This window comes from Lepeophtheirus salmonis, chromosome 4 (genome assembly GCF_016086655.4).
Source record: "Lepeophtheirus salmonis chromosome 4, UVic_Lsal_1.4, whole genome shotgun sequence".
Classification (NCBI taxonomy): domain Eukaryota; kingdom Metazoa; phylum Arthropoda; class Copepoda; order Siphonostomatoida; family Caligidae; genus Lepeophtheirus; species Lepeophtheirus salmonis.
The window spans coordinates 15,536,241-15,559,657 of record NC_052134.2 but is presented as its reverse complement, the minus strand read 5'-3'; the positions used below and the strand labels follow the sequence as shown (position 1 = coordinate 15,559,657).

Sequence of the window (23,417 nt, the reverse complement as noted above, 5' to 3'; positions counted from 1 at the left end):
ATCCTCAAATTTATTTAACAAATTATTTTTATTAACATATTGTGTACGCGTCAAATTCTATTTCAATTAGCCAAAATTGATAGAATTCAATTGAAAGACCATTTTGGGGACAATTAAAGTATCTTAAATGAAATAAAAGCTTTAAACTACAGCTAAAATTCTTGGGGTATCTTAATTTATTCAACAAATTTTAATACAAAGGATATAATTGACTCAAATATGTCTATTAAATATTGGGCAGTCTGTATTTATGAAGTAAAAAAATTAATTGGGATATTTTCCAATTAATGATTTTTGTTTAAGAGGGTTTTTATGTTGACCCACTACAAATATACATTGTACACACACATAAATACTACACAAATGAAGTTATGGTTTTAATAAATCACACTAATACCCTTAATTTCATTACTTTACCCGTCAGCATTTTTTTAAATAAAGATTTATAAGTGTTCTATCATTCAAAGGGTAAAATTTCAAAAGTTTCAAAGACCACAAACCTTGAAATATTTTAGGTCATGATTAACTTTTTTTTTTTTTTTAAATTAAAAAAATAATATTATTTAAGTTTTGTTTATCTAAGAGATAGCTTTAAATGATGAACTCGTGTTATATTTGCCTCTGATGGCTTTGGTTTACAATACATCACTAATCCAAAATTCATCAAAATTTCTACATCTCAAAACTCAAAAAGACGGATTGAGTGACGGATCCAATACGTCATTTTTGAGTAGGACTACATACTATAAATGATCCCACATACCAAATTTCAGTCAAATCCGTTTTCTCATGACTGATATATATAAAGAGGAGGTTTCGTTAATTAATCACATAAGTGATTACAATGAAAATCATGATAAGAGCTTCAAATTACAACAAATGTTTTATATACTGCTACTATGATTATTTAGAACACACACAAAAAAAAGAATAGAAGAAAAGAACGTATTGCGAAAATATACATACACATAGCTTGATGATAACATTTTCCCGTAACAACTACTTGTGTACAAAATATGAAATCATTTTCGCATGTTAATTACATATAACTATCAAGCTCGAGTTTTCGAGCATTGAGTCAAACCGAATGTGATTTCGTAAAAAGGCATCGGGGGGATATTTTTGTATTGAATTGATAATATCTAAGCTCAACAATGAAGTGTGTTTTGACTACCTCAATTAGGCAGTCAATTAATAATCTAATAATGTAGGTATTTTTATAAAAATATCCTAACTATGCATACTAGGAAATATTTTCAAAAAACTGTATCTTTATAATCAAAACAAAGCCGTAATTACATTAATTTAGGCTGAGGACATTTATATTTATTTATTTACATCCCTCCCTCGGCACCAAATTGGCAGGAATTGACAAGTATTTCCTGGATTGCTCAAACAAGTATAAACTAACCTACACTCGGATATTTCGACATTTGAAAAATTCAAGGTAAGTGAAGGTATTCAAATAATATTTCGGGGAGTTTCAGTAATTTTCAGTAAAATGTAGTAAATTTAGTATATTCGAGTAATATTCGAAACCAAGACTAGTACATAAGAGTGTAGAGATTACTCCTTCCTTACCTTGATGAAGAATTTGTCTATGGGTAATAATTAAATATCGATTAATGGAAAGAAAAATGCATGATTAATCATAAATAATCAACAATTCAAAATTGAAAGATGAAGAATCTTAGTTTCACTGCGATGTCACTCTACATACTATACAATGAATACTCTACTATGTATGTATAATTGAGTGAGTTCCAATTAACAATAGATCCTCAATTCAATTTAACCCCTCTCTTTTGTACAAAGTTACGTAATTTTTTTTAAAAAGAGAAACAAATGATGCAACTTTATCATTACTCAAAGATGCTTTCACAGAGAGCTTGCCATATAAAACATCAAATATATGATTATATCATATGCATGCATTAATCAAAGCTGAGTTCCCTTAGAAGATACAAAATAGGACTAGAAAAAAGAGGAGAAGAACTATTATACCGAATCATTATTTATAAAAAATATAAAAGTCAGAGCATATGTTTCAGACAATAAAAATTGCACACATAGAATGATGTAAATAACAAGACATGGATATAAAAAGGCGATTTCTATGTAGCTAATTGTTGTAAGGGATTTGCTGTAGCTTTTTGGGTCATGCGTGAGTCATAACATCATCGTTTCTTTAACGATATTTTAACGGTTTCTGTAACTCTGATTGAAGTAAAAATGATGTATGGAGCCAAGAATGTAAAACAGTTTGTAAGCAGATAAATATATATAATTCTAGGTGAGGCTAACATTGTAATTTAATGGACTAATGGGCTATTATCAATTAATACTTAATATTCTAAAGGTAAATAAGGATTAATATTTACTGGCTATCATCACTCAATGTAGGAGTCACATCGTAGGCATCAAAGAACTCTTCATCTTCCTCTTCACTCCCAGAACTCATGCTGACGACGACGACGACGACTAGGGCTTGTTGTGGAATGAACAAGAGTCAGAGAGCTTCGTTTTGAATATTATTATGCGATGAAAAGGTAGGGTGTCACTTAGTTAAATTATATTACATCTATCCTCATCTCTGATATTATTATAGGCATTATTTTATTCTGATGTATTTTTTAAGGGACACTGCTCAAATTGTTTGATCCCTAGGCACACTCACTTGTCTTTAATAATATTCAATCTGACGTCAAGCATTATCCATTTGACAGATTCAAGGGATACACCACGCCGCAGCTGACACACTCACTCTGGATCATGCGCTCTCTCCAATAGGAGCGCGCCATACCCATCATGTAGCTACTAAAGAGAGAAGTAAAGAGTAAAGAAGGAGGATGCCACCACACGCAGCAGGAGGAAGCTCAAACTTACATCTTCTTTTCCTTTTCGCCCTCTCTCTCTTCTCTTATTCTTCTTTTCTGTTACGTTAGAGCAGTGGTTCTCAAACTTTATCAGGTCTGAGCGCACTTAAAATTACAATACTTAGGATACTTGCTGGCGCATTGTATACAAAATAGGACAAATATTTAGGAGTAGGTATGTTAAAGGATTTCAAAATTTTAGATTTGACGATGATAATTAACTTTAATGGATGTAACTTTTTCTTCTGATTTCAATTATATAAATATTTCCTATATTTATTCGATAGGAACTGAATAATTTGTTTTTTTCGACAGAAATTTTGTCTACCTCTTCTCAACTTCTTTGTATTTATTTATAAAAAGATACCGCAAATATAGTGCATGCCAGTTTCGTATAACTTTGTCAGATGATAGATGAAATTTGTGAGAATAATAAGTTGGATTTAATAATAATATAAAGAAAACGAGAGTTTAATACCTATTACTTATTAGTAATTTCAACCTTGAAATTATTTTCAAAAAATTATACTATCCCCCCCTCAATCTCCTACTGAGAATAAATGGGCGGGGCTTGCAGTTCTTTTAACATACCCACTAATAACTTTTAATTAAATTTAATTTATAGAAAAGTAACACACTTAATAAAGGCATAATGAACAAACGTCTATGAAGTTTATTTATTCCTGTGTTAATGAGGAACATAAGCTGATAAAAGCTTGCGATTTCTTCGACCCAATACTTGAGCTAGACAAACGCTCATTTCCTTATCAATACATGGAAGAATTCCTCACTCTTTACCGTTAATTGTGGTGAGGGTTCAAAATCCCACATAAATATGAGACGAAAAAAATGCAATAAAATACTACAACTAAGCATAATAGCTTGCTTGTTATACCTGGACTGGACAAAATAAATGTTATTTGATCTACAGAATACTACAGAGCGCATCTAAAAAACTGTTGGGCGCACAGTTTGAGAACCACTGAGTTTGTTATTGCATTTTATAGTAAATGTTAATTTTCAGTGAACATAGCAATGCGTACCATGTGCTTTTAAGCAGTCATTCACGTCGTTATTTAAGGCCCCTATTTCTACTTGAATGACGTCAAAATAAATAACTTATGTTCTTGTTGTGTGATGAAGCCGAAGATAGTACCTTACTAATCATACTTAACTATAAAAATAAATAGATTAAATGCTACAAATATTAAAATTCGTTATCAGTGAACTAATAAATTTGTTGTATTTCCTTAGTATTTTGATATATTATTATTATCATAATATTATATTTTATTATAATTGAACCTCAGCGTTCAGTTATAACAAAATAAAACTTTATTGCAAGATGTCTTTATTATTAAAAAGCTTGTAATTTTTATAAAATACATACTACTACTAATTGATGAATTATATATTATAATAGACTAATAATATCAATAAATTATATCATACCATTATAAGTGAAGCAATTGCATGGATAGGAAATATAAATATGTTCTATTAACACTAGTATAGGCTTCAAATAGATTATAGTTAAAGTATGATTTGTAAAAATTAATAACATTTACAGTAATTCAATACTGTTACATAGTTCTCTGCTACACAATTTCTCTGAAAAATAAATTATCACTTTATAACGAATAAAATTCATATAATGGAGGAATGGAAATCGTATTATTATCAAGTATTTATTCATTCTTAGTTTCTTCAACATCCGAATCCTTTTCTTTTCTAAGATTTGCGATGCAAGGTTGGAAGAAAGCGGCCAGAGAGCCACTTACCATAATTATACCCATAAGAATGAATGCCGGTGCATAACTATCATATTTATCCTTTAGTAGTCCCGCAGCTATTGGGCCGAATAGGTTTGCACTAGATTGAAACAATCGAATCATTCCATAGGAAGAGCCGATGTTCTCAACCCCAAGGTAGTCCGCTAATAAAAGAGGTATCATGAGGAACCAAGCTCCAGAGCCCAAACCGTAGGCAGACATAGATAAAGCCATGGCCCAAAATTGATTACCAATTACAGACAAAGACAAAACAGAAAACCCACATGTCAATATAGCAAGCCCATAACAAATATGCTTAGGTACTAAGTTTGTATCGACGACTATGGTCAAAACGATACGACCTAGCATATCAGTAACGGAACAAATAGCAAGTAATTTGGAACCATCTGATCCTGGAAAACCTAAGTTACGAGCATGTGCAGGAAGAAAGAACAAAACGTGAGGCACTCCCAATGACATTGTCATCACAGTTATGGACATCATTATAAATAAAGGCTCTTTCACGATCATAAAATCTATATATTTTCTCAAGCCCGTTTTCTCATCAATCTTTTTAGAGTGGTTTGTAGACTTTTTTAACTTATCCAATTTCGGTTTAGGGTCCTTTATTTTTGGATTATCTACAAAATCCTTTTCATCATCGCTTTCATTTATTTTAACAGAAGGACTAAGTTTAAAACGTTGACCATCATCACATCCTTCAGAATAGTAACGAGGTCTACGATTCAAATCTTTTCTCATTTTCTGTTCACAGCTTTGCGAACGTTCTAAGAAAATAGAAGTATTTTTGGAAGAGTTGGTTATTGATTTAAAGTCATTCAGTGTTGGATGGCTGGGATTTTTTGTATCCTTCAATATTCCTGTTGAATCAGTCGTCATATCCTCCACACTAAGAAATCGTATTGTTTTGTAATTTATTTGATTTATAACTAAAATTAGATTAAATTACCTGAAAAGAATACTTCCTCGTCTTAAAAATGAATTGTTATAGAATAAAGAGTTCCTTAACGATCTTGAAGGGTCACGCTTTTCTGGATTGTGGGTACAAGAGTCAGAATTACCTAGTACATAGGACTTGCAAATGGATAGCTGACTTCCTAATTGACGAAGATATAATTGACGTAAAGTGAGTGGTGCTCCAGAATCTGTTGGTGGGTCCTTAGGAAATGTAAACGTATTTGCCTTGTCGTGTTCTATGGGCTCATGATTCTTTGGACAAGAGAACTCCGGCCAATAAAGCTCTTCATGGCTATTAAGATTAGAGCTCCGTAAATGACCACTACAGTTATGTTCCAGCCCAGGAGGTAAAGATCGGGCTAAACTTCCCATACTACCTCTTAAATGATGAAAATGTGAGTGATTATTCAAATAGTCTGATGAAGAATGATGATTAGGATGAATTACATGGTTATGACTGTGGTGAAAATGACTACTGGCTGAACTACAAATAGAGATATTGTCTGCTTCTGATGTAACTAATGAATTTAATTTATGCTTCACTTTATCTAGATCTGCATGGTAAATGTAACTATTGCATGGAGTTTTAGGTTCTAACGGCTCTTGAGTTACCGGAGAAAGTGCTTCAAAATCTGTATTATCGCTTTTGTCATACATTCTCCTCATTTTCTGAATTTTGGCATGATACGCAATAGGACGATATAAAGCTGCACTGATGCAAATGTGAAGCATACAACCCCCTAGAATTAAGGTAGCACCTCGAAAACCATATGTACTTATTAGATTTTGAATTGCGAATGGTAAAATAAAACTTCCAGCTGCAGTCCCTGAGAGACAGAACATATTGGCTAAAGCTCTTTTCTTATCAAAATATCGTGCTGTGATAATAATTCCTGGAGTTGTACTTAATCCAACTCCTATCCCTGTAAGTACTCCAAACGTACAAAAAAGAAATGGGATTCCATTGGCAAAACTTGATAATGATATTCCGAGCGCACATAAAAGTGACCCAAAAACAGTGACCCATCGACAATTAAATTTCTGACAAAGTGCAGATGCAATAGGAGCCATGGCTAAAGCAAACGTAGTCATAGATGCTGGAATCCAGGATGCGAGAGTAACTGATGCATCCGGAAATACTACTAAAATTTCTGAAAATAATATGCCATAGGATTTTATCATTCCAGCCGCCCAAAATAGTGCAATAAAAGCCCCCAGAGATATAAACCATCCGTATCCGCCATCAGGTGGAACAAACTCTGTATCTGGTGATAATTTATCTTCATCGGTTAATTTAGAAATATTAGATTTAATAGATGGAGATCCTGTTGATGCAAGTGATTCCTTGTCATCCTCTATCAGAGGTTCTTCTACCGAAAATAAGTCTTCTAGTCTTGCTGATTTGTTATGATGTAATGAGCTCAAACTAGAGGAGCTAGCTCCGCCTCTGGATCCAGAGGCCATATTTCGGCGATATTTTTGAAGCATTTGTACTCCTGCAAGAGAGGTGATTGTATCATGTGCACCCCCTTCATCCTCATCTTCAAGATCTGGTGGCTTAGCATTGTCTTTTTCCGGACTTGTTTTCCCCTTCAATGAATCAGATGAAAGTTTTTTATGGGATGAGTGATTTGAACTAGTTGTTGTACCAGGGAGATTTGTGAGCAGTGCATTATCCGCGCTATTGACCCTTTGAAGAAAACTCTTTTCTTCTGTGTCGTCAGATCGAATAGTTGGAGTACTTTTTGCAATATTATCTTCTTCGTTCATTTTTCTATTTATTTTTGACGAAGCCTCACTTGATTTTTTCCGAAATTAAACAACACTTTATACTAGCTACTATAAAAGTATTTGAGATCATGACTAATACAACTCTAACGATTTTTTACATTCGGATCAAACTTCTTCTTTCTATGAATTTCTTCATTCAATGATTCAACTTACTTCTTTCTTTCTTGTTGTTAGCTTCGAGCTTTCTCTTTTTACATAATAAATATATCATATTCATATATGTGAGTGAGGGTAAGCTTGCATTCTAGCGTAATAATTGCTTTTTCTTTATTCTACACACTCCCTCCCCCTCTCGTCAATGACGAACTCTCCTCCACAAAAACATGATTTTTGCATTTCGTATAGTGACTCCCTACATTCTAATATACTTTTGAAAAGTAGTAAGACATGTTATGGAGTTGGAAACATCAGCTCTTGATAATATAATAAACAAGTTGATTTTTCTATAAATATTATCTATACAATATTTCAATTTACGCGGTATTAAGAAACTAAATTACATTTTTTATACCCACCTCTTGTCACCCTAGGAGTATAACACTACAATAGCTACCATCGTAATCTTAACAGAAAGAATAATAAAACAAGAGCTTTAAGAAATTTCAATTTAAGGAATAATAACTTTATGTTGTAATTTCTATATTAATATTCTACTATCCAAAAATAAAGGAATATATTTCACATATGCAGTCTTCACTTTCTATTTTTTATTTTTTTAAATAAATGAACCGAATAGGTTTCCTTATATATTGAATAATTATATCAATTTTTTCATATGAAAAAATATCAAAAGTAGCAAAATATCGCAAAACGTGAATTTGTTCCTGTATTTATAACATATTTGATATTGCACGTGTGACTAAGAAAAAACTATCTAGTTACAACCCATTTTCTTTATAAATTAATCAAGAAGATTACTCAAGTAGTAGAGGTCCAAAGGATCCATATTCAATATAGTTAATGTTACGTTCCCTTAATTAAATCTATTGTCGAATATAAAAAAGGTATATTTAGAGTACCTTTCATTCATAGTGTACAAGTGACTCTAATTATTTTAGTATAATAATAATGAAATTGTATTGATTATTTAATAATGATACACTATTTAGTCTTAAATTTATACTATATGAAATAATAAATTATACTTTTGCATTTAAATTGATGTACATGACGTTTCGTGTATGATCAATGATCATTGATCATACACTAAACTTGACAAACATTTACCTGAATCATTCAATAGATGGCGTAGCTATTCCGAAAACTCCCTTAAACTGCTAGCTAGAAAAGTAACAGCAGCTATGTACACAATGACGAGGGAACACTCAAATAAATATATAACGCGATCTTTTTAGTGCTTGACAGGAGTGCAAAATAATTTTCTCACATTTATAAAGCAAATGTAGTAACTTCAAACTTGGAACAGCTCTTATCTTATCCATTTAATAAATTGAATTAAGTTTTTGAAAATATAAATTTTAAACATTAAACAGTTTTCATTTCAATGATATAGAATATGAATTATATATATTTTCAATTTAATCCCATTTTATAAAGAAACACAAAGATTATGTACAATAAACATTAAGTATCATTTACAGTATCATATGTGTCCAAGTCAATATCTACAAATGAGCGAGAGCTAATCAATTTCCTATCTAACTATTATGCTTTCGAAAGGCCTTCATACAGTCATAACCACCAACTCAGCACTTTTTCCAATGAAATTACGTCAAAATTCTTTTATATCGAAGCTAAAAAAAAAATTTCTAAGGCAAACAGCCAATTTCATGCAAAAATATAAAAAATGGAAAGTGAACTCAAAAATTCTTCTACTTTTTAGTTTTCAAAAAAATTGATTCAATTTGGAAGAGCTCCATTTTATTATCAGTATTAAAGAGTCTATTCTACAGAATTATTTATGTTTGGTTTGACAATTTTGTATATCAAAGGAATGATAATTTCTTAATGATTAAACTTTCTAATCAATAAATAATTTCATTCAATTTTTAAATGGGTAAGATATGAACTGTTAAAGTTTCAATTAACTACATTTACTTTATGAACATGAGAAAATTCTTTGTACTTGAGTCAAAATATGCGCACGCTATAAAAAGATGTCATCCCATTTTATGTTTTCAGTGTTCCCCTGCACTGACACATATTATTTTATATTTATTAGTTCCTTAGTAGTAGCGAGTGAAAAAAAGGAGAGGAAATCTAATAGAGTAATTATTACTAATAATATTATAAATATCAACGTAGGTTCTCTCTAAATAGTTAATATTAAACTAAATATAATATAATTATTTAGTTAATATTTGGAATAGGTGGTAAGTGTAATTTTGTGTGTCGTCTCTTTGCTTAGTTACTTATTATTATTCTAGTCGTGAGGATCTCGCACTGCTTATGTGTTTGCTGAGTTTCTCCTCGTAATTAATAGATTCAGCCGAGAGAAAATTATCCTACTTTGTCCTGTCATAACTTACACGTCTTTGTTGAGGGTGCATCCGACGTAGTCATTCAATATGTTACTCTTAACTCCTCTAATCCTTCTTCTACTCTCCTATTCTAATTTGGTCAAGGGATTCTATTTACCAGGGCTAGCCCCAGTTACATATTGCGAAAATCCAGATAAATTAAAGCGTTGTCAGGTATTATTCTTTATCAAATTCTAATCCTTTTTTTATCTCTCGCTTTCTTTGCCCATTATGCCTTGATTCATTATTTATTTGCGTCTCTGTTTTCTTTCATTAGACGGAAATCCCGCTATTTGTTAACCGACTCAACTCTGACGAATCCATTATTCCCTATGAATATGATCAGTGAGTGTTTTCTACAATAATAATATCTAATATTTGAATGTCTTGTATTCATTTTCAGCTTTGACTTTTGCCCAACTCCCGAGTCGGCATATACACCTGCTGAAAATCTGGGTCAAGTTGTATTTGGAGAGAGAATACGACCCTCTCCATACAAGGTAGAATTATTATATTACATTTCCTTTTAAGCTATCATCCCTTTTTAGATCTCTTTTGGTAAGAAAAAGACATGTCAAACCGTTTGCACAAAAAAATACTCTCCTTCGAACAAAGATAGTACGAAAATTGTCAAACAATTATCGAGAGCTATTCGATTGAATTATAAACATCATTGGATCATGGACAATATGCCCATCACTTGGTGCTATCCTGTTAAAAATGAAGAAAAATTTTACTGTGCCCGTGGATTTCCCATGGGATGTTATGTGGATAAAGCAGGAACTCCTAAAGATTCTTGTGTTATGTCTAAAAAGTTTCGCACTCCCGATTCGTACTATGTATTTAATCATATTGATCTAGTGATTGCTTTTAATCCTGGACAAAATGAGGATTGGAGCAAATATTTCACTACTTCGGAAATTGGAGGACGTATTGTTTGTAAGTATTATGAATGGTTAAATATCCATCGCTTTCTTCCCATTGTCTTAGATTTTTGCTTTTTTGGTTTTTTACTATTATTCATATTTCAAAGATGAACCCTTTCATCTTTTTTCTTTTCTTTATTTTATGAATTCGAAAATGAAATTCAAATCAAAAATTTTCAGATAAAATGGATTTATTGGTCATATATTCATTGTATCTTAATTTACTGTCGTTGTAACCTTGTCAACAATTTTTTGACTACTATGGTGATAGTGTTAATATTGGGACTTCAATCGAATAATAATTATGATAGGCTCTTCCTTTATTTACGGAATTAATTTTTAATCGAAAGACGAAATGAAATGATCTAATGGATGTATTTTGTTCCATATATTTTTTCATTGTTGACAAAAGAGAGAAAAAAAATTACTTTCGACTCGTCAACAGTTGAAATATCGTTAAGACTGTTGTTATCTATATTTCTGAAACTTAAATGTATGTTGTGGCTCTGTTGAAAATATATAAACATAATTTATTTCTGTTTAGCTGTAAAAGCCATTCCACGCTCAATAAATCATAAAAATGTTCCAAAGGATGGTAGTTGTAGCATTGGTAATATGGGAGATGATGATCCAATGGTTATTCCAGGAAATGGTCTTAAAAGTGATGTATCCATTACTTATTCATATAGTGTCACCTTTGAACCAAATTATAACACAAAATGGAGTTCTCGCTGGGATTATATTCTTGAAAGTACTCCTCATACCAATATCCAGTGGTTTTCTATCCTAAACTCATTGGTTATTGTTTTGTTCCTCTCGGGTAGGATCTATTTTAAAGTTGAATTGATTTGAGTGTTGATGTATTCGTTTTGTCTTCTCTCCAGGTATGGTGGCCATGATTTTACTTCGAACTCTTCATAGAGATATTGCTCGTTATAATCAAATTGATAATGGTGAGGATGCCCAAGAAGAATTTGGATGGAAGCTTGTACATGGAGATGTGTTTCGTCCTCCTCGATATGGAATGCTTCTCTCAGTATTCTTAGGATCGGGTACACAAGTATTGATGATGTCTTCCATAACACTTGTATTTGCTTGTCTTGGATTTTTATCCCCTGCCAATCGAGGATCTTTAATGACTTGTGCTTTAGTGCTTTTTGCATGCTTAGGAACCCCAGCAGGCTATGTCTCAGCTAGAGTGTATAAGAGCTTTTATGGAGAAAAATGGAAATCTAATATACTCCTGACTTCTATGCTTTGCCCGGGGTAGGATGTTATTTTTAAAAGCAATATTTTAATTAATTCTATTGACTATTATCATTTGCAGAGTTGTGTTTGGCCATTTCTTTATAATGAATTTGGTCTTATGGTATAAAGGGAGTTCAGCTGCAATCCCTTTCTTTACACTGCTTGGCCTTTTGGCTCTTTGGCTTTGTGTATCAGTACCGCTAACTTTCGTTGGGGCTGTTTTTGGATTTAGAAAGCGATGTTTAGAGCATCCTGTCAGAACAAATCCGATTCCTCGTCAAATACCGAATCAAAGTATTTACACGCAGCCCATTCCTGCTATAGCTATGGGAGGTGTTCTCTCTTTCGGATGTATTTTTATTCAGCTTTTCTTTGTTCTCAATTCCATTTGGGCATCCCATATTTATTACATGTACGGATTTCTATTCCTGGTCTTCGTTATACTTATCATCACATGTTCCGAAACTACAATTCTTTTGTGTTATTTCCAATTGTGTGCTGAGGTAAGATAAAGGATCATATCATAGGCGGAGTTTGACTTTTATTCTAGAGAATGGGGTCATCAAATTTGGAAGGTCTTATGAAAAAATAAAATATACATTTTTTCATAAAAATGACTTTAATAAATAGGAAAATAAAATTATTATAAACTAAAAAATGATGCAGTTTTGTAAAGGGAGCCCCGAAAAAGGCTTGACCTTTAAAAAAATATATTAATAAAATAAAACAAAAGATTAATTTCTAAAAAAAGCGTCATTTAGACAAATATGAGATATCAGTCGTAAAATCTGAAGAAAAAAACTCACAATACTCAATAGAAAAATCCCTGACCCTCCTGCAAACTCTGTCTATGGGTAATATGTATGTAAATGAATGAATATTTAACATTTCTTTCTAGGATTACCATTGGTGGTGGAGAAGTTTCTTAACAAGTGGATTCACTTCTTTTTATCTATTTCTGTATTGTATTCATTACTTCATTACAAAATTGGAAATAGATGGAACAGCATCCACATTTTTGTATTTTGGATATACGTCCATCATGGTTTTCATTTTCTTCCTTTTAACAGGTAATAAAAATGTATGTTTTTGATTAAAAGTGTCTTATCCTTTCTTCACTTATTTCCAGGAACCATTGGATTTTTTGCTTGTTTCTGGTTTACAAGGAAGATTTATAGTGTTGTAAAAGTTGATTAAGAATGTACATATTTTGTTGTCTATTCGATTTAAGTTTAGTACTTCTGTTAATTTTTTTTCCTTTGAATTATTTTTCATTTAAGGACAATTTTCCTGAAGCAAATGAGAAATTTTTGCTGTGATAATGTGATATGATTATCTTTCTTTCTTTATTTGTTTTCTTAATTTTATTTTGTGTGTATATCATTTTCATGTAGAAACTGAAATATCTTAAAAAATCAATCGTTTTCTTTTTCTTGCTCTTTTGTTCGTTGTTTAGTTTAGTTTCTTGAACATGCACTTACGTCCTTAAGTCTGACTGCTCTTTAAAAAATACTGTGAAAATAATAAAAAGCTCAAAATTATCATATATGAATTATAATTAATTGTGAAAATAAGGATACAGCTCGTGAAGGGCCTACCAATAATATTATTTAGCAGATTTTTTTCCATTTTCATCTTCCCCAAGCTTTATAAGGGATCAGTATTTCCCATCTAAAAGTCTTGGTACCTACTTGTAATTGACCATTACGGTTCTTCTTTTTTTTTTTTAATATCGAAGATCTATATAGTGTATTTTCTTTTAAGCTGTTTTCATTAATTTTAATAAGTTGACTTGTATGGTTTAAAGCAGCTCTACGTATTATAAACTCAAAATAAGGTATATATAGTATTTGGATTTGTACATTAATTTATATCAATCAAGGACATTCGTTTAGAATTCTTGTCATTTCTAACTCAGTCATTAATAAAATTATGAATTCAATCGAATATAATAACTATTCTCTAAATAATAATTAACAGTTGGGAACAAGAAAAATACAGTTGACTGGAAATATGCAGAGTTCAAAACAAGATACAAAATCATTTTTATAATTATAACAAAGCCCTTTTACATCATCTTTATCCATCGTGCTTCAATTTGGTGATAGTTTTATATATAAAAATGACTTTGAAAGATTTAAGTCCCGAATTACTATAATCTCAGATTTTTATTAAGCCTGAAGGTCCAGATAAAAACTGAGATCAGTTTTAGATTATGTGCGGAAAGATCAATTATATTCTTAGCTTCATTTAATTATTAGAAATTTTGTGTTGTCTTGTGTAATTAATAAATAATGTAAGAAAGGTTGCGTTATGTAATTTTTTATAATCCCATGATGAAAATGATCATAGTTATACTTATACAGTAATATTATAAATAATAATTCAACACCGTGGCTGTGTGTTGTTGAATTTAAACTTGAAACTCGATTCGAGAATTACTTTTGCGGATAAAATAAGGCTAAGCGATTGTCATGCCTCGAAAAAGAGCAATCCAACTTCTGGGTTCCCCCTATTCCACTCCCCTCCAATATTCTTTTGAAGTTCTCAAGAATGAGAAACAAATTTTGCGTCTCAAAGATTTTTTAGAGGAGTTTAAGGAATGGAAGGAAGATGTGGAACCCGATCCAAGGAGGCTCGTCTCTGGGAAGGAAATATTCCTAGTTGTGGGTATTTTCAGAGTTGAATCAAAATATTATTTTGAATGAGAGCTATTTTCGTTTTCGTTTCTTTTCAGTTTTACGGAGAATGGTATAGAGCGAAATTAATTGAAAATTCCGATTGGGATCCTTTGAAAAGTCGAAGGAGTCCCATTCCCGTTTATTTGATCGACAAAGGCATATCTTTGAGCAATGTTGTGTACCTGGAAGATGTTCGATTCATTCCTGAAAGTCTTCGTTCAAAATACACAGCGCTACCTCCACCCCTAGTGGGATTATTCACGATTAACATTGGTAATCTTGTCCCTTTCATTAGTGCAGCATGACTAAAACAGCTCATACCTTTCTATTCATCATTTCAGATTCGGAAAAAGATCTTATGTCTTCAATGCCTTTGAGTGTACAAAAGGAAATGGCCCATGATGTTGTTTCAAATTGTGATTCTGCATTTATAATTTTAGAGTCAAAATGTAATATTCCCTCTTCTTTATTTTCTGAGGTATCATTTCAAGGGGACCTATTTGTTAAGCTTAGGCCCAATTTTTGGAGCAAATATAGATACTGTTCTAGTTGGGGTGCTGCCGAGGATTCAGAAATATCCATGAAGGATATTATTTTAAATAATTCTCAAGATGATGTGAGTCTTTACTCAATATTTTATTGAATTACTCAATATTAATTTTAATTTTATGCAGGGCATAAAACTCCATCCTTTGATAAGTAATGCAATGAGCAATATTATGCCAAGTGGTGCCGAGTCTAGAGTCAAAACAAAAAAATTAAAATCAAACAAAATTAACAAATCTGTTGTTGTAAAATGTCCTCCTCCTGCCTATGAAGAGAATGACGAAGCCACTTTGAAAATAATGTCTTCGTTTTCTAATGGACCTAGTAGAAGTATTTGTAATATTTTTTATGATAAAGATCCCAAGGGTCGAAAATTGGGATCCCCTGTATTATATATTATAGAAGACTATGTAGGATTAGCTACAGATATAATTAAAACAATCAATTTCTATGGAGAGTCGAGTGCTCGAGGTATTTGCCCTGTTTCATGGCCAGCAATTGAGCTAAATGATACTGTTGTTCTTATTAGCTCTATAATGAAGAACAGAGCTCTAAGTTACTTAATACCTGTGATGAATATGATTAAAGCAAAGTTACCAGAGAGTCAATTAAACCGTACTTCTAAGTTATCTTGTCTTATGATTTGCTCTAGTTTCAAGGTAAACATTATTTTAAGCCCATTAAATCCATTTCAGGTATATTCTATACATATATCCTTCTTCTTGTAATCTAGACTTGTCTAAAATTTGAAGAGTATTGTCACTTTATATGTCCTCATGTGAAAGTTATAAGTATCTATCATAGTAAGGAACTGGACGGCAATACACATGCAGAAATTCTTAATGGCTGTGATATCATTATTGCAACACCTCTTTCCCTTCTGAGACATCTTGCAAATAACGCTATTAATCTAGATTCACTTGATACTCTTATATTCGAAGATGGGAATCTGTTACCTCTTTTTAAGACATTTTATCATGAAATAAATCAAGTAATGAAATCATTGAGTAATTATGATTTACGCATAATCGTCTCATCAAATTGCTGGTCTGATGAACTAAAAGTTTTTAATGACTCCTATCTTGTGACGGAAAACAATCCAATGCCAACAGTGATCACGGATGCACCTCTTGAAGCTGCTATCTATGGAGGAGTGCAGCTCTCAATTTTTCATTTGTCAAATATTAGCTTAAAAGTTAAGTACTTCCTTATACAAATTCTAATATTTAAACATGTCTCCTTTTAAAACTTTTATTCAGGTAAACAAACTCGTGGAATTATTAAAAGCAAAGTGCAGTCATCGAACCGTTGTATTTGCATCAAAACATGATTTCGATACTCTATATGAAACTTTAATATCCTCAAGCGAAACGATAATTGCAATAAGCAAAAAAAGAGCTAATATGAGTCAGGAAGGAGTATTAAAGATGTGGTTTGGAAATGAGGCTTCCTTTGTAACTCTTCTCATAACAGATGAGATGCTTATTTATGTCATCGAAGAAATTTATAATGCGGATTGCATTATTCATTTTAATCTTCCTCATCAAAGTAGAACAGAATTTCAATTAAGGTATCCTGACAACATTTTAGTTAATATACGTGAATATTTATTGATTTCAAAAATCATATTTTATTAGATTTATGTTAATGAGAGACAATTTCAAGAGATATAAATGTGATCGAAAGCAAACCACTTGTCACATATTTGTTGACGATCAAAACGATCAAGGATTGAAGTACATTTATCAATTTCTCCTAAGAGTGAAGAATAATAAAATAACTGATGTTATTTCAAAAAATTCTCCTGAGTATGATCAGTTGATAGCTTATTTCAAAAATAGTATATCATCTCTTTGTTTCAACTTTAAATGGAGAGGTTCATGCGGAGTAAAATAAATTTTTCATAATTAGTTTCCTAGTTTATATGTATTTTTTTTAAAGGTAAAAAATATGTGTCCATTTCGTCACCGCTTTGACCCAAAGCTAGACCAGATTTTTCACCCATTTTTTCCAACTGAAGGGATAATCTCTTTCACTGTAGGAGGTCTCCACGAAGATTATCCATTGGAAATGAATATTAAGATAAAGAAACTCAAATCGGAGAATCAGATATGTGATTTTGAAAAGTCTAACTTGGAATTAATGGAAGAATTGAAGGGAGTTGATACAAGGGGGCTGTCTTTGATCATAAAGCCAGAGCCTGATACACTATATTTATTTAAACATAAAGTAAATGATCTGAGAAGGATTAGAACTATCCCTAGAAATGGACAACATGTCATTCAATTTTACGATTTAGATGGAAACGAAGATGTTATTGATTTTGATGAGGACCAACATATATTATACGAATGTCCTTCACATATTGCGAATGAAAATAAATATCCTAGGTCTAGGGCACAGATTGTATTTATTGGTGTGAAACCCTTGGGTGAGTGTAGCTATGAGTATGTGCATACAGCATTAGTTATTCAGTTAATTTATAATTTTTTTTTCTTCAAATACGCTCAGATAAGGATTCAGAATGGTGTCGTGTTATTCGTGATACCATTCTTGATGCAGTTTGCACCACTAACTCAGGAGGTCAAACTCTTACTCCTCAAATAAGTGGTCGTATAGTTTTAAGAATTGGTTATACTTTTTGGTTGTCTGAATTAGAAATTTTGAATGAGACTCTTGAATCAGGGATTCATCAGTCAAAGGTTCAACTTTTGAAGAAAAATATCTTTTTGTCTAAGCAAATGCCTCTGGTGGAACATGATGAAGTCTCACTTAATTCCTTTTATAAGATTGCTGAGTTTTTTAAGGATCATCATCAATATGATTCACATGACAGCAGTCTCAGTATTGAAAATAGGATTGAGTCTGACAAAGATTTAGATTATGAGAATTTGATGCCAATGACAAGTGCTTTCTTTAATGATCCTTATGAAGAGGTCGTTATTAGTAACTTGGAATCGCCGGATTCGTTTTATGTGCAAAGAATAAAGTTTTTGGATCTTTTAACATCGTTGGAAGATGATATTGAGTAAGATTTTTAAATCTATACGAATAGCTGAAAACCATATCTATTTTTGTATATCTTTCAGGGCTGATGTTATCCAAAATAAGTTTATATTTCAAAATGGATCCAACTATAGAAAGGGTGATTTAATCTTAGCAAAATATAATGGAAAGTTTAGAAGAGGAAAAATCCTTGACTCTAACGTTGAGATTCAGATTTTATATGTAGACTATGGTACAATTTCTATCGTTCATAGATCCGATATAATTCCATATAATTCTTATATACTTGACTATTTTAATCGACTTCCTTGCCAAGCTATTAAGTGTCACTTACATAATGTTTCTCCTATTGGTATTGAATGGTATGTAGAATGCTTGGATTATTTAAATTATGAGGTCATGAGCTATGAAAAGATAATTTGTGAAATTCGCTCAACTTCTCCTGAGGATTCTTTTGGATACTCAGTGGCATTATTTATCCCAGATGAACAGAATAATGGTATTTTTGTTTGTTTAGCTCAATATTTGTATGAATGCGAATATTGTGAGATCATTGATGCAACGCAATATTGTTCTCAAACTCTGAATTACTTCAACACTGATGGGTTTAATTCTGATCTTTCAAGCGATGAAGGTGATCATGTTCAGCCACCTTCTTTGAATGCGATTAGTGCTGGAGATCAGATTATTACGTCAGATGTGAATTTATTTTCGAGTTCTAACGATGGGATGGAAATAAAATTACCAGAATTTATTAAATGGTACGAATCATGTTCTGAGCTATTCTTAACAGTTTCATGGAAGTTGATTTATGACGCTCCCATTAATCCTAATTCACTCTATATTCGAATTGATAAATACTCTGTTTTTATTCGATATATGGAAAAAGACTCCATTATGCACGAAACTCCAATACCTTTAATATTGAATGACTTGGTTAAGCCCAGTAAAACCAGTGTAGTCTATGGTAAGGGTAGATCGTTCAAATTGGTTCTCGTGAAAAAGTCTAAAAAAATATGGAATGCTGCACTCTTTTCAGGCCTTTCCTTTCAATGGATTACGTTTGACTTTGATCGTAATCCTGAAAAATCTCACAAATCAAACTCTCCTCTCCCTATCGATAAAAAGGCTCACATTGCTTTCCCTGAAGCTTATTTTGACCACTCTGGAAGTGAGGAGAGTGATGAGTATGCTTCCTCCGTGGAATCACTTGACTAATACAGAGCTTAGAATTACTTTCAAATGTGTATAAATCAGTTACTATTATATAATGACTATATATTTCTTATAAGTGATTAATCTATTTGATTACCTTTATAAATGTTAAAATTATACAAATTATTAAATATATTTCTTTACATTTTGTGCACTTTGGTACGACTTCATTTTGTTAATAAACAGACTTAGACATGTTGATCAGTTCATTTTTGAAAATTTCCGTTCAGGCGTTCACTTTTTTTAAACATAATGACGACCATAAGATCAATTCTAATCCAAATTTAGTTGCCTACGAAAAACTATTCCACTCAAGAGAAGCCCATTTTGAGATACCACAGATGAGGTTACATAATCACTTTTTTCCATATTTAACTTGTGAATTGTATAGAGACTAAAAAGGAAAGAGGAAAGAATGTATATCAATCAATAATGTGTTTTTCTTATCTCTAATTCTCATTGGTTTATAATAGAGTATTTGCGCTATGTTCAATACGTGCACAGTTCATTATAATATCCAATGAATTGAAATAATTATGATACAAAATTGTTCATTTGATTCATTCACTTATTCAAATTCATTCAATTGATATTATATTCAATTAGCATTTATATTGTTAATTATCATAATAGTGATGGGCTATGGCTTGAATTGCAACAATATGTCTAAAACCCACAAAATGGCTTCAGGTTCTACTTTACAAGGATTGGAGAAAGTTGTGGATTAGCGCTGTTAGACGTCCCAAGTGGACCCCAACGGATAATTCAAGACTTTGGGACCTAAGAATTTATGTTAAATAGTAAATTCAATATATATTTTAATAGCAAACATTTATATTTCATTATATATCATTTTACATTTTAGGCCCACTTTGAAAAGAATATGTTTCGTCGTCGGTCTGTAGAAGGACGATGTCTATTGACTAACAATACAGTTCCAATTCTTTTTGTATGTCTTATAAGAAGAAACAAGATAATCGGAAACCCCCAACAAATAGAAATAGATCTAACGTCGCTTTATACCATTCTTACACCAAGAATTATTCATATTCAAGTGAAAAAGGCGTTTTTATAGATCAACCATATGAACAGTTAGATGAATTGATGTTTCAAAAAGTCACTGACGTTACAATACCAGAAAATCATCAAAATCCCTGGGAATCCTAGACAAGTTGTAAATATTTTATTACTTAGGAATAAAGTTCTTTTAGAAAAAAATGCTACTTCTTGTGAAAATAGCAAAACTGAAGGCCTCACATAAATCCAGAAGACATCTAATTTAACAACCTTGCAACTTTAAAACGAAAAAGTTATTTTTCAATATATTAAGCTGCAACAAATTCAGAATATTATAATATTAAATAAAATATATCTTATAGGGTAATTCTCTTAATACAAATGACACTAACATAAAAAAAATTCTATGTCGAAGAGGCCCTTTGATCTTGGACAAACTCAACCGTCAAAAAAGCTCTTAAATTAAGGTATATAATAGTTTAGAAGTGTTAAACAATTACATCATTGTAATTTTCATAGATTTCACTGTTTGAAAATATTTATCATGTTGTTCAAATAATATAATTTGAAATACAATAGCAACTATATCTAAGCATAACTATAATTATAATTTATCATAAACTGAATTTAGTGATTGCATATTAATATATCGTTAGTCACTGAATAATAGAGGAGCTCAACATTTCTTCATCATTAAGAGCTTTATGCATACATAAGCATAGAACAATTATTTATTTTGGAGTCAAATCGGACTTAAGGTTTCCAAATTAATGAATCAACTTCGTAACAGTCATAATTAACTAAAATAACTGAAGCATTATTTGAGTACATATTGATATTTCAGTTATTAATTTATAAATCCTTCGGAATTTTTACTTTGATCTTTTAAATATATTTATTCCATAAGGATGGAGGTGAATATTTGTCTTTTCTATTCGTAGAGAAGTTATCTCTGATTGGTTTAAGTTTATCCTTCCATCATTATGATAAATCCATTTTCAGAATGATATTCAGGATATAGAAAGATTGTAGCCTTTATTAACTATAAGAATTATATTACGATCTAAAAGTGAGTGAGGGGTTGAGTGATTTATGTCTTAATATTTTTGTATCTACATAAATGTACTTTTTATTTTTTTTATTTAATTCAAGTTTTCCTGTGGATTGTGAGGATATGATGTTCTCATTTGTCAAGGATGCCCATTACCTTCAGTACGAACTCTTCAAAGGAAAACTGAAGGCATTGCATTTCAGAGTGGAATATTAGAAGATATTTTTTGTATTTTGATGCTTAAAGTTGAAACTTTTGATGAGAGGGAACCAAATTGTGTCACTTTAATAAATGAAATGACCATAAAAAAGTCTATGGACTATGCAAAAAAGGTCAGATTCCTTAATAGGTCATGTTACTCTCCCAGAGCATCAGGGGGCTTTTGCAACACATATCTTAGTAATTATGCTGGCTGGAATAAGCAATAGATGTAAGCAAGTTTTTGCATATTTTTTTTACACCTGACTGTTGATGCTTCTATTTTTTGCAAATTAATCAAAGAAATAATAATGATAGCTTCTAAAATTGATTTGGTTGTTCGATCCATAACTATTGATGTATGCCCATCGTTCCAAGCAATGTTTCGATGGTAGGGGTGTTAATTGTGGAAGAAACAAAACGATCAACAACTGTACTTCTCATCCTGCTTACTTTGAAAAAAAAAACTATATTTTTTATATGATGTTCCTCATTTTCAAAAAAATATAATCTCTTTTCTATTATATCGAACAACGATATTGTTCTTCCTTCTTTCGTAATTACTGAAAAAAACCTTCAAACTCCTCTGCTATCTGCACTATATCATATATGATAATTGATATCACATAGTTAAGTTAGATTATAGTTATTTTGTAGATATAGTCTATATCTACAAAGACTTATTGAAAAAGAGGACAAGCAGAAGTTGAAAATTGCTCATAAGTTATCTGATAGACAGTATTATTAATCCCACTCATTTTTCTAAAATGAGTGTAGGGGATGCCATGACATTCTTCTCCATGCAACAAGTGCAGCATTAAGATATTATTCAAATCATTATTCAGATTAAGGAGGCAATACTTTAGCTGAATTTATAGACTTAATTCGGAATTGGTTCGATCTAATGTAATCCATATCAATGGCATTAAGTTACCGTAACAAAGAAAAATATGAGGAGGCCATATTATTCTTGGAAAAATACTAAATTGTTACCCAAAGAATAACCGTCAGAGTTAATGGACGTTGGAAACCTTGGAAAGTTGGTATACTTTTATCAACTACATCTATTCTTCAACTTCAGTAGGAATTGCTGGAGGCAGGATTTTCCTACATTTTTACAAGTAGGTTTATTCAAGATGCAGTGGAAAATCTTTTCAGCATGATTAGATATAAGATTCCCACTACAACATCTTTGGAGGCTATCCATAATTTGAGAATAATAAGCTTCAGTCAATTTATGAAAGAAAAAAGAACCAACTATCAATTCGATGATGGGGATTATCTCTGTGATTTTCTCGAAGAAATCAAAGTAAATAAAAATAAAGTGGGTAATATTTTTCTTCAAAAGTTAACACTTGATCAAGAAATGGATGAGATCATAATAAGTAAACAGCAAAATAATATTTTATGTTATATAGCAGGCTACATTTTGAGCCAACTAAATTCTAGAGGGATATGTTCAGTATGTATAGATTATGTAACTGTTGCTAACTGTGATCCAAGACCTTATTCTAATCTTTTGGATTGGAAGGACTACACAGGTCACAGTCTTTTTCGATGCAGCAATTACATTTTAGAACAAATATTTTTACCTGCAGATAAACAATTCCGCCTAATTACAAATAACTCTAG

At 31.4% G+C, this 23,417-nt stretch overlaps 4 protein-coding genes and 1 long non-coding RNA gene across 6 annotated transcripts in view; 3 read left to right on the top strand and 2 right to left on the bottom strand.

The window, feature by feature from the left end:
- LOC121116898 (uncharacterized) overlaps positions 1-2,838 on the bottom strand; it is a 41,715-nt gene extending 38,877 nt beyond the window's left edge. The window contains 1 exon segment of the mRNA XM_071887507.1: positions 2,382-2,838. Coding sequence (XP_071743608.1) covers positions 2,382-2,461 — 80 coding nt within the window. The 5' untranslated portion in view covers positions 2,462-2,838.
- Positions 2,839-4,210: 1,372 nt separating this feature from the next.
- Positions 4,211-7,720, bottom strand: LOC121116896 (uncharacterized). The gene is made up of 2 exons (XM_040711202.2): positions 5,619-7,720; positions 4,211-5,558 (listed from the first exon to the last, which is right to left on the bottom strand). Exons 1-2 carry the CDS (start codon positions 7,394-7,396, stop codon positions 4,565-4,567), a joined length of 2,772 nt encoding a protein of 923 aa, XP_040567136.1. The 5' UTR covers positions 7,397-7,720; the 3' UTR covers positions 4,211-4,564.
- Positions 7,721-8,726: 1,006 nt separating this feature from the next.
- Positions 8,727-13,612, top strand: TM9SF2 (transmembrane 9 superfamily protein member 2). The gene is made up of 10 exons (XM_040711203.2): positions 8,727-9,750; positions 9,805-10,071; positions 10,175-10,242; positions 10,301-10,397; positions 10,446-10,836; positions 11,368-11,643; positions 11,708-12,089; positions 12,151-12,574; positions 12,970-13,141; positions 13,201-13,612. Exons 2-10 carry the CDS (start codon positions 9,946-9,948, stop codon positions 13,266-13,268), a joined length of 2,004 nt encoding a protein of 667 aa, XP_040567137.1. The 5' UTR covers positions 8,727-9,750; positions 9,805-9,945; the 3' UTR covers positions 13,269-13,612.
- An 820-nt stretch (positions 13,613-14,432) lies between these two features.
- LOC121116895 (putative ATP-dependent RNA helicase TDRD12) lies at positions 14,433-19,718 on the top strand. 2 transcript variants are annotated; one of them, XM_040711200.2, is made up of 10 exons: positions 14,433-14,737; positions 14,809-15,025; positions 15,094-15,368; positions 15,427-15,957; positions 16,032-16,493; positions 16,558-16,868; positions 16,936-17,185; positions 17,240-17,729; positions 17,810-18,326; positions 18,388-19,718. In XM_040711200.2, the coding sequence occupies exons 1-10, from the start codon at positions 14,546-14,548 to the stop codon at positions 19,520-19,522; spliced, it is 4,380 nt and encodes a 1,459-aa protein (XP_040567134.1). In that variant the 5' UTR covers positions 14,433-14,545; the 3' UTR covers positions 19,523-19,718. The 2 variants fall into 2 exon arrangements, with proteins under 2 accessions (XP_040567134.1, XP_040567135.1); XM_040711201.2 differs by having other exon boundaries at positions 14,459-14,741.
- A 1,230-nt stretch (positions 19,719-20,948) lies between these two features.
- Positions 20,949-22,319, top strand: LOC139905154 (uncharacterized). Its single transcript, XR_011779677.1, has 2 exons — positions 20,949-21,003; positions 21,689-22,319. It is a non-coding gene; the product is annotated as an uncharacterized lncRNA (long non-coding RNA).
- The last annotated feature ends 1,098 nt before the right edge of the window (positions 22,320-23,417 follow it).

Coding starts and splice junctions, on each gene's coding strand:
- LOC121116895 (XM_040711200.2), top strand. CDS start 14,546: ATGCCTCGAAAAAGAGCAATCCAACTTCTGGGTTCCCCCTATTCCACT. Junction 14,738..14,808: donor GGAAGGAAATATTCCTAGTT/GTGGGTATTTTC, acceptor GTTTCTTTTCAG/TTTTACGGAGAATGGTATAG. Junction 16,494..16,557: donor TGTCAAATATTAGCTTAAAA/GTTAAGTACTTC, acceptor ACTTTTATTCAG/GTAAACAAACTCGTGGAATT.
- TM9SF2 (XM_040711203.2), top strand. CDS start 9,946: ATGTTACTCTTAACTCCTCTAATCCTTCTTCTACTCTCCTATTCTAAT. Junction 12,575..12,969: donor ATTTCCAATTGTGTGCTGAG/GTAAGATAAAGG, acceptor ATTTCTTTCTAG/GATTACCATTGGTGGTGGAG. Junction 13,142..13,200: donor CATTTTCTTCCTTTTAACAG/GTAATAAAAATG, acceptor ACTTATTTCCAG/GAACCATTGGATTTTTTGCT.
- LOC121116896 (XM_040711202.2), bottom strand. CDS start 7,396: ATGAACGAAGAAGATAATATTGCAAAAAGTACTCCAACTATTCGATCT. Junction 5,559..5,618: donor CGAGGAAGTATTCTTTTCAG/GTAATTTAATCT, acceptor ACGATTTCTTAG/TGTGGAGGATATGACGACTG.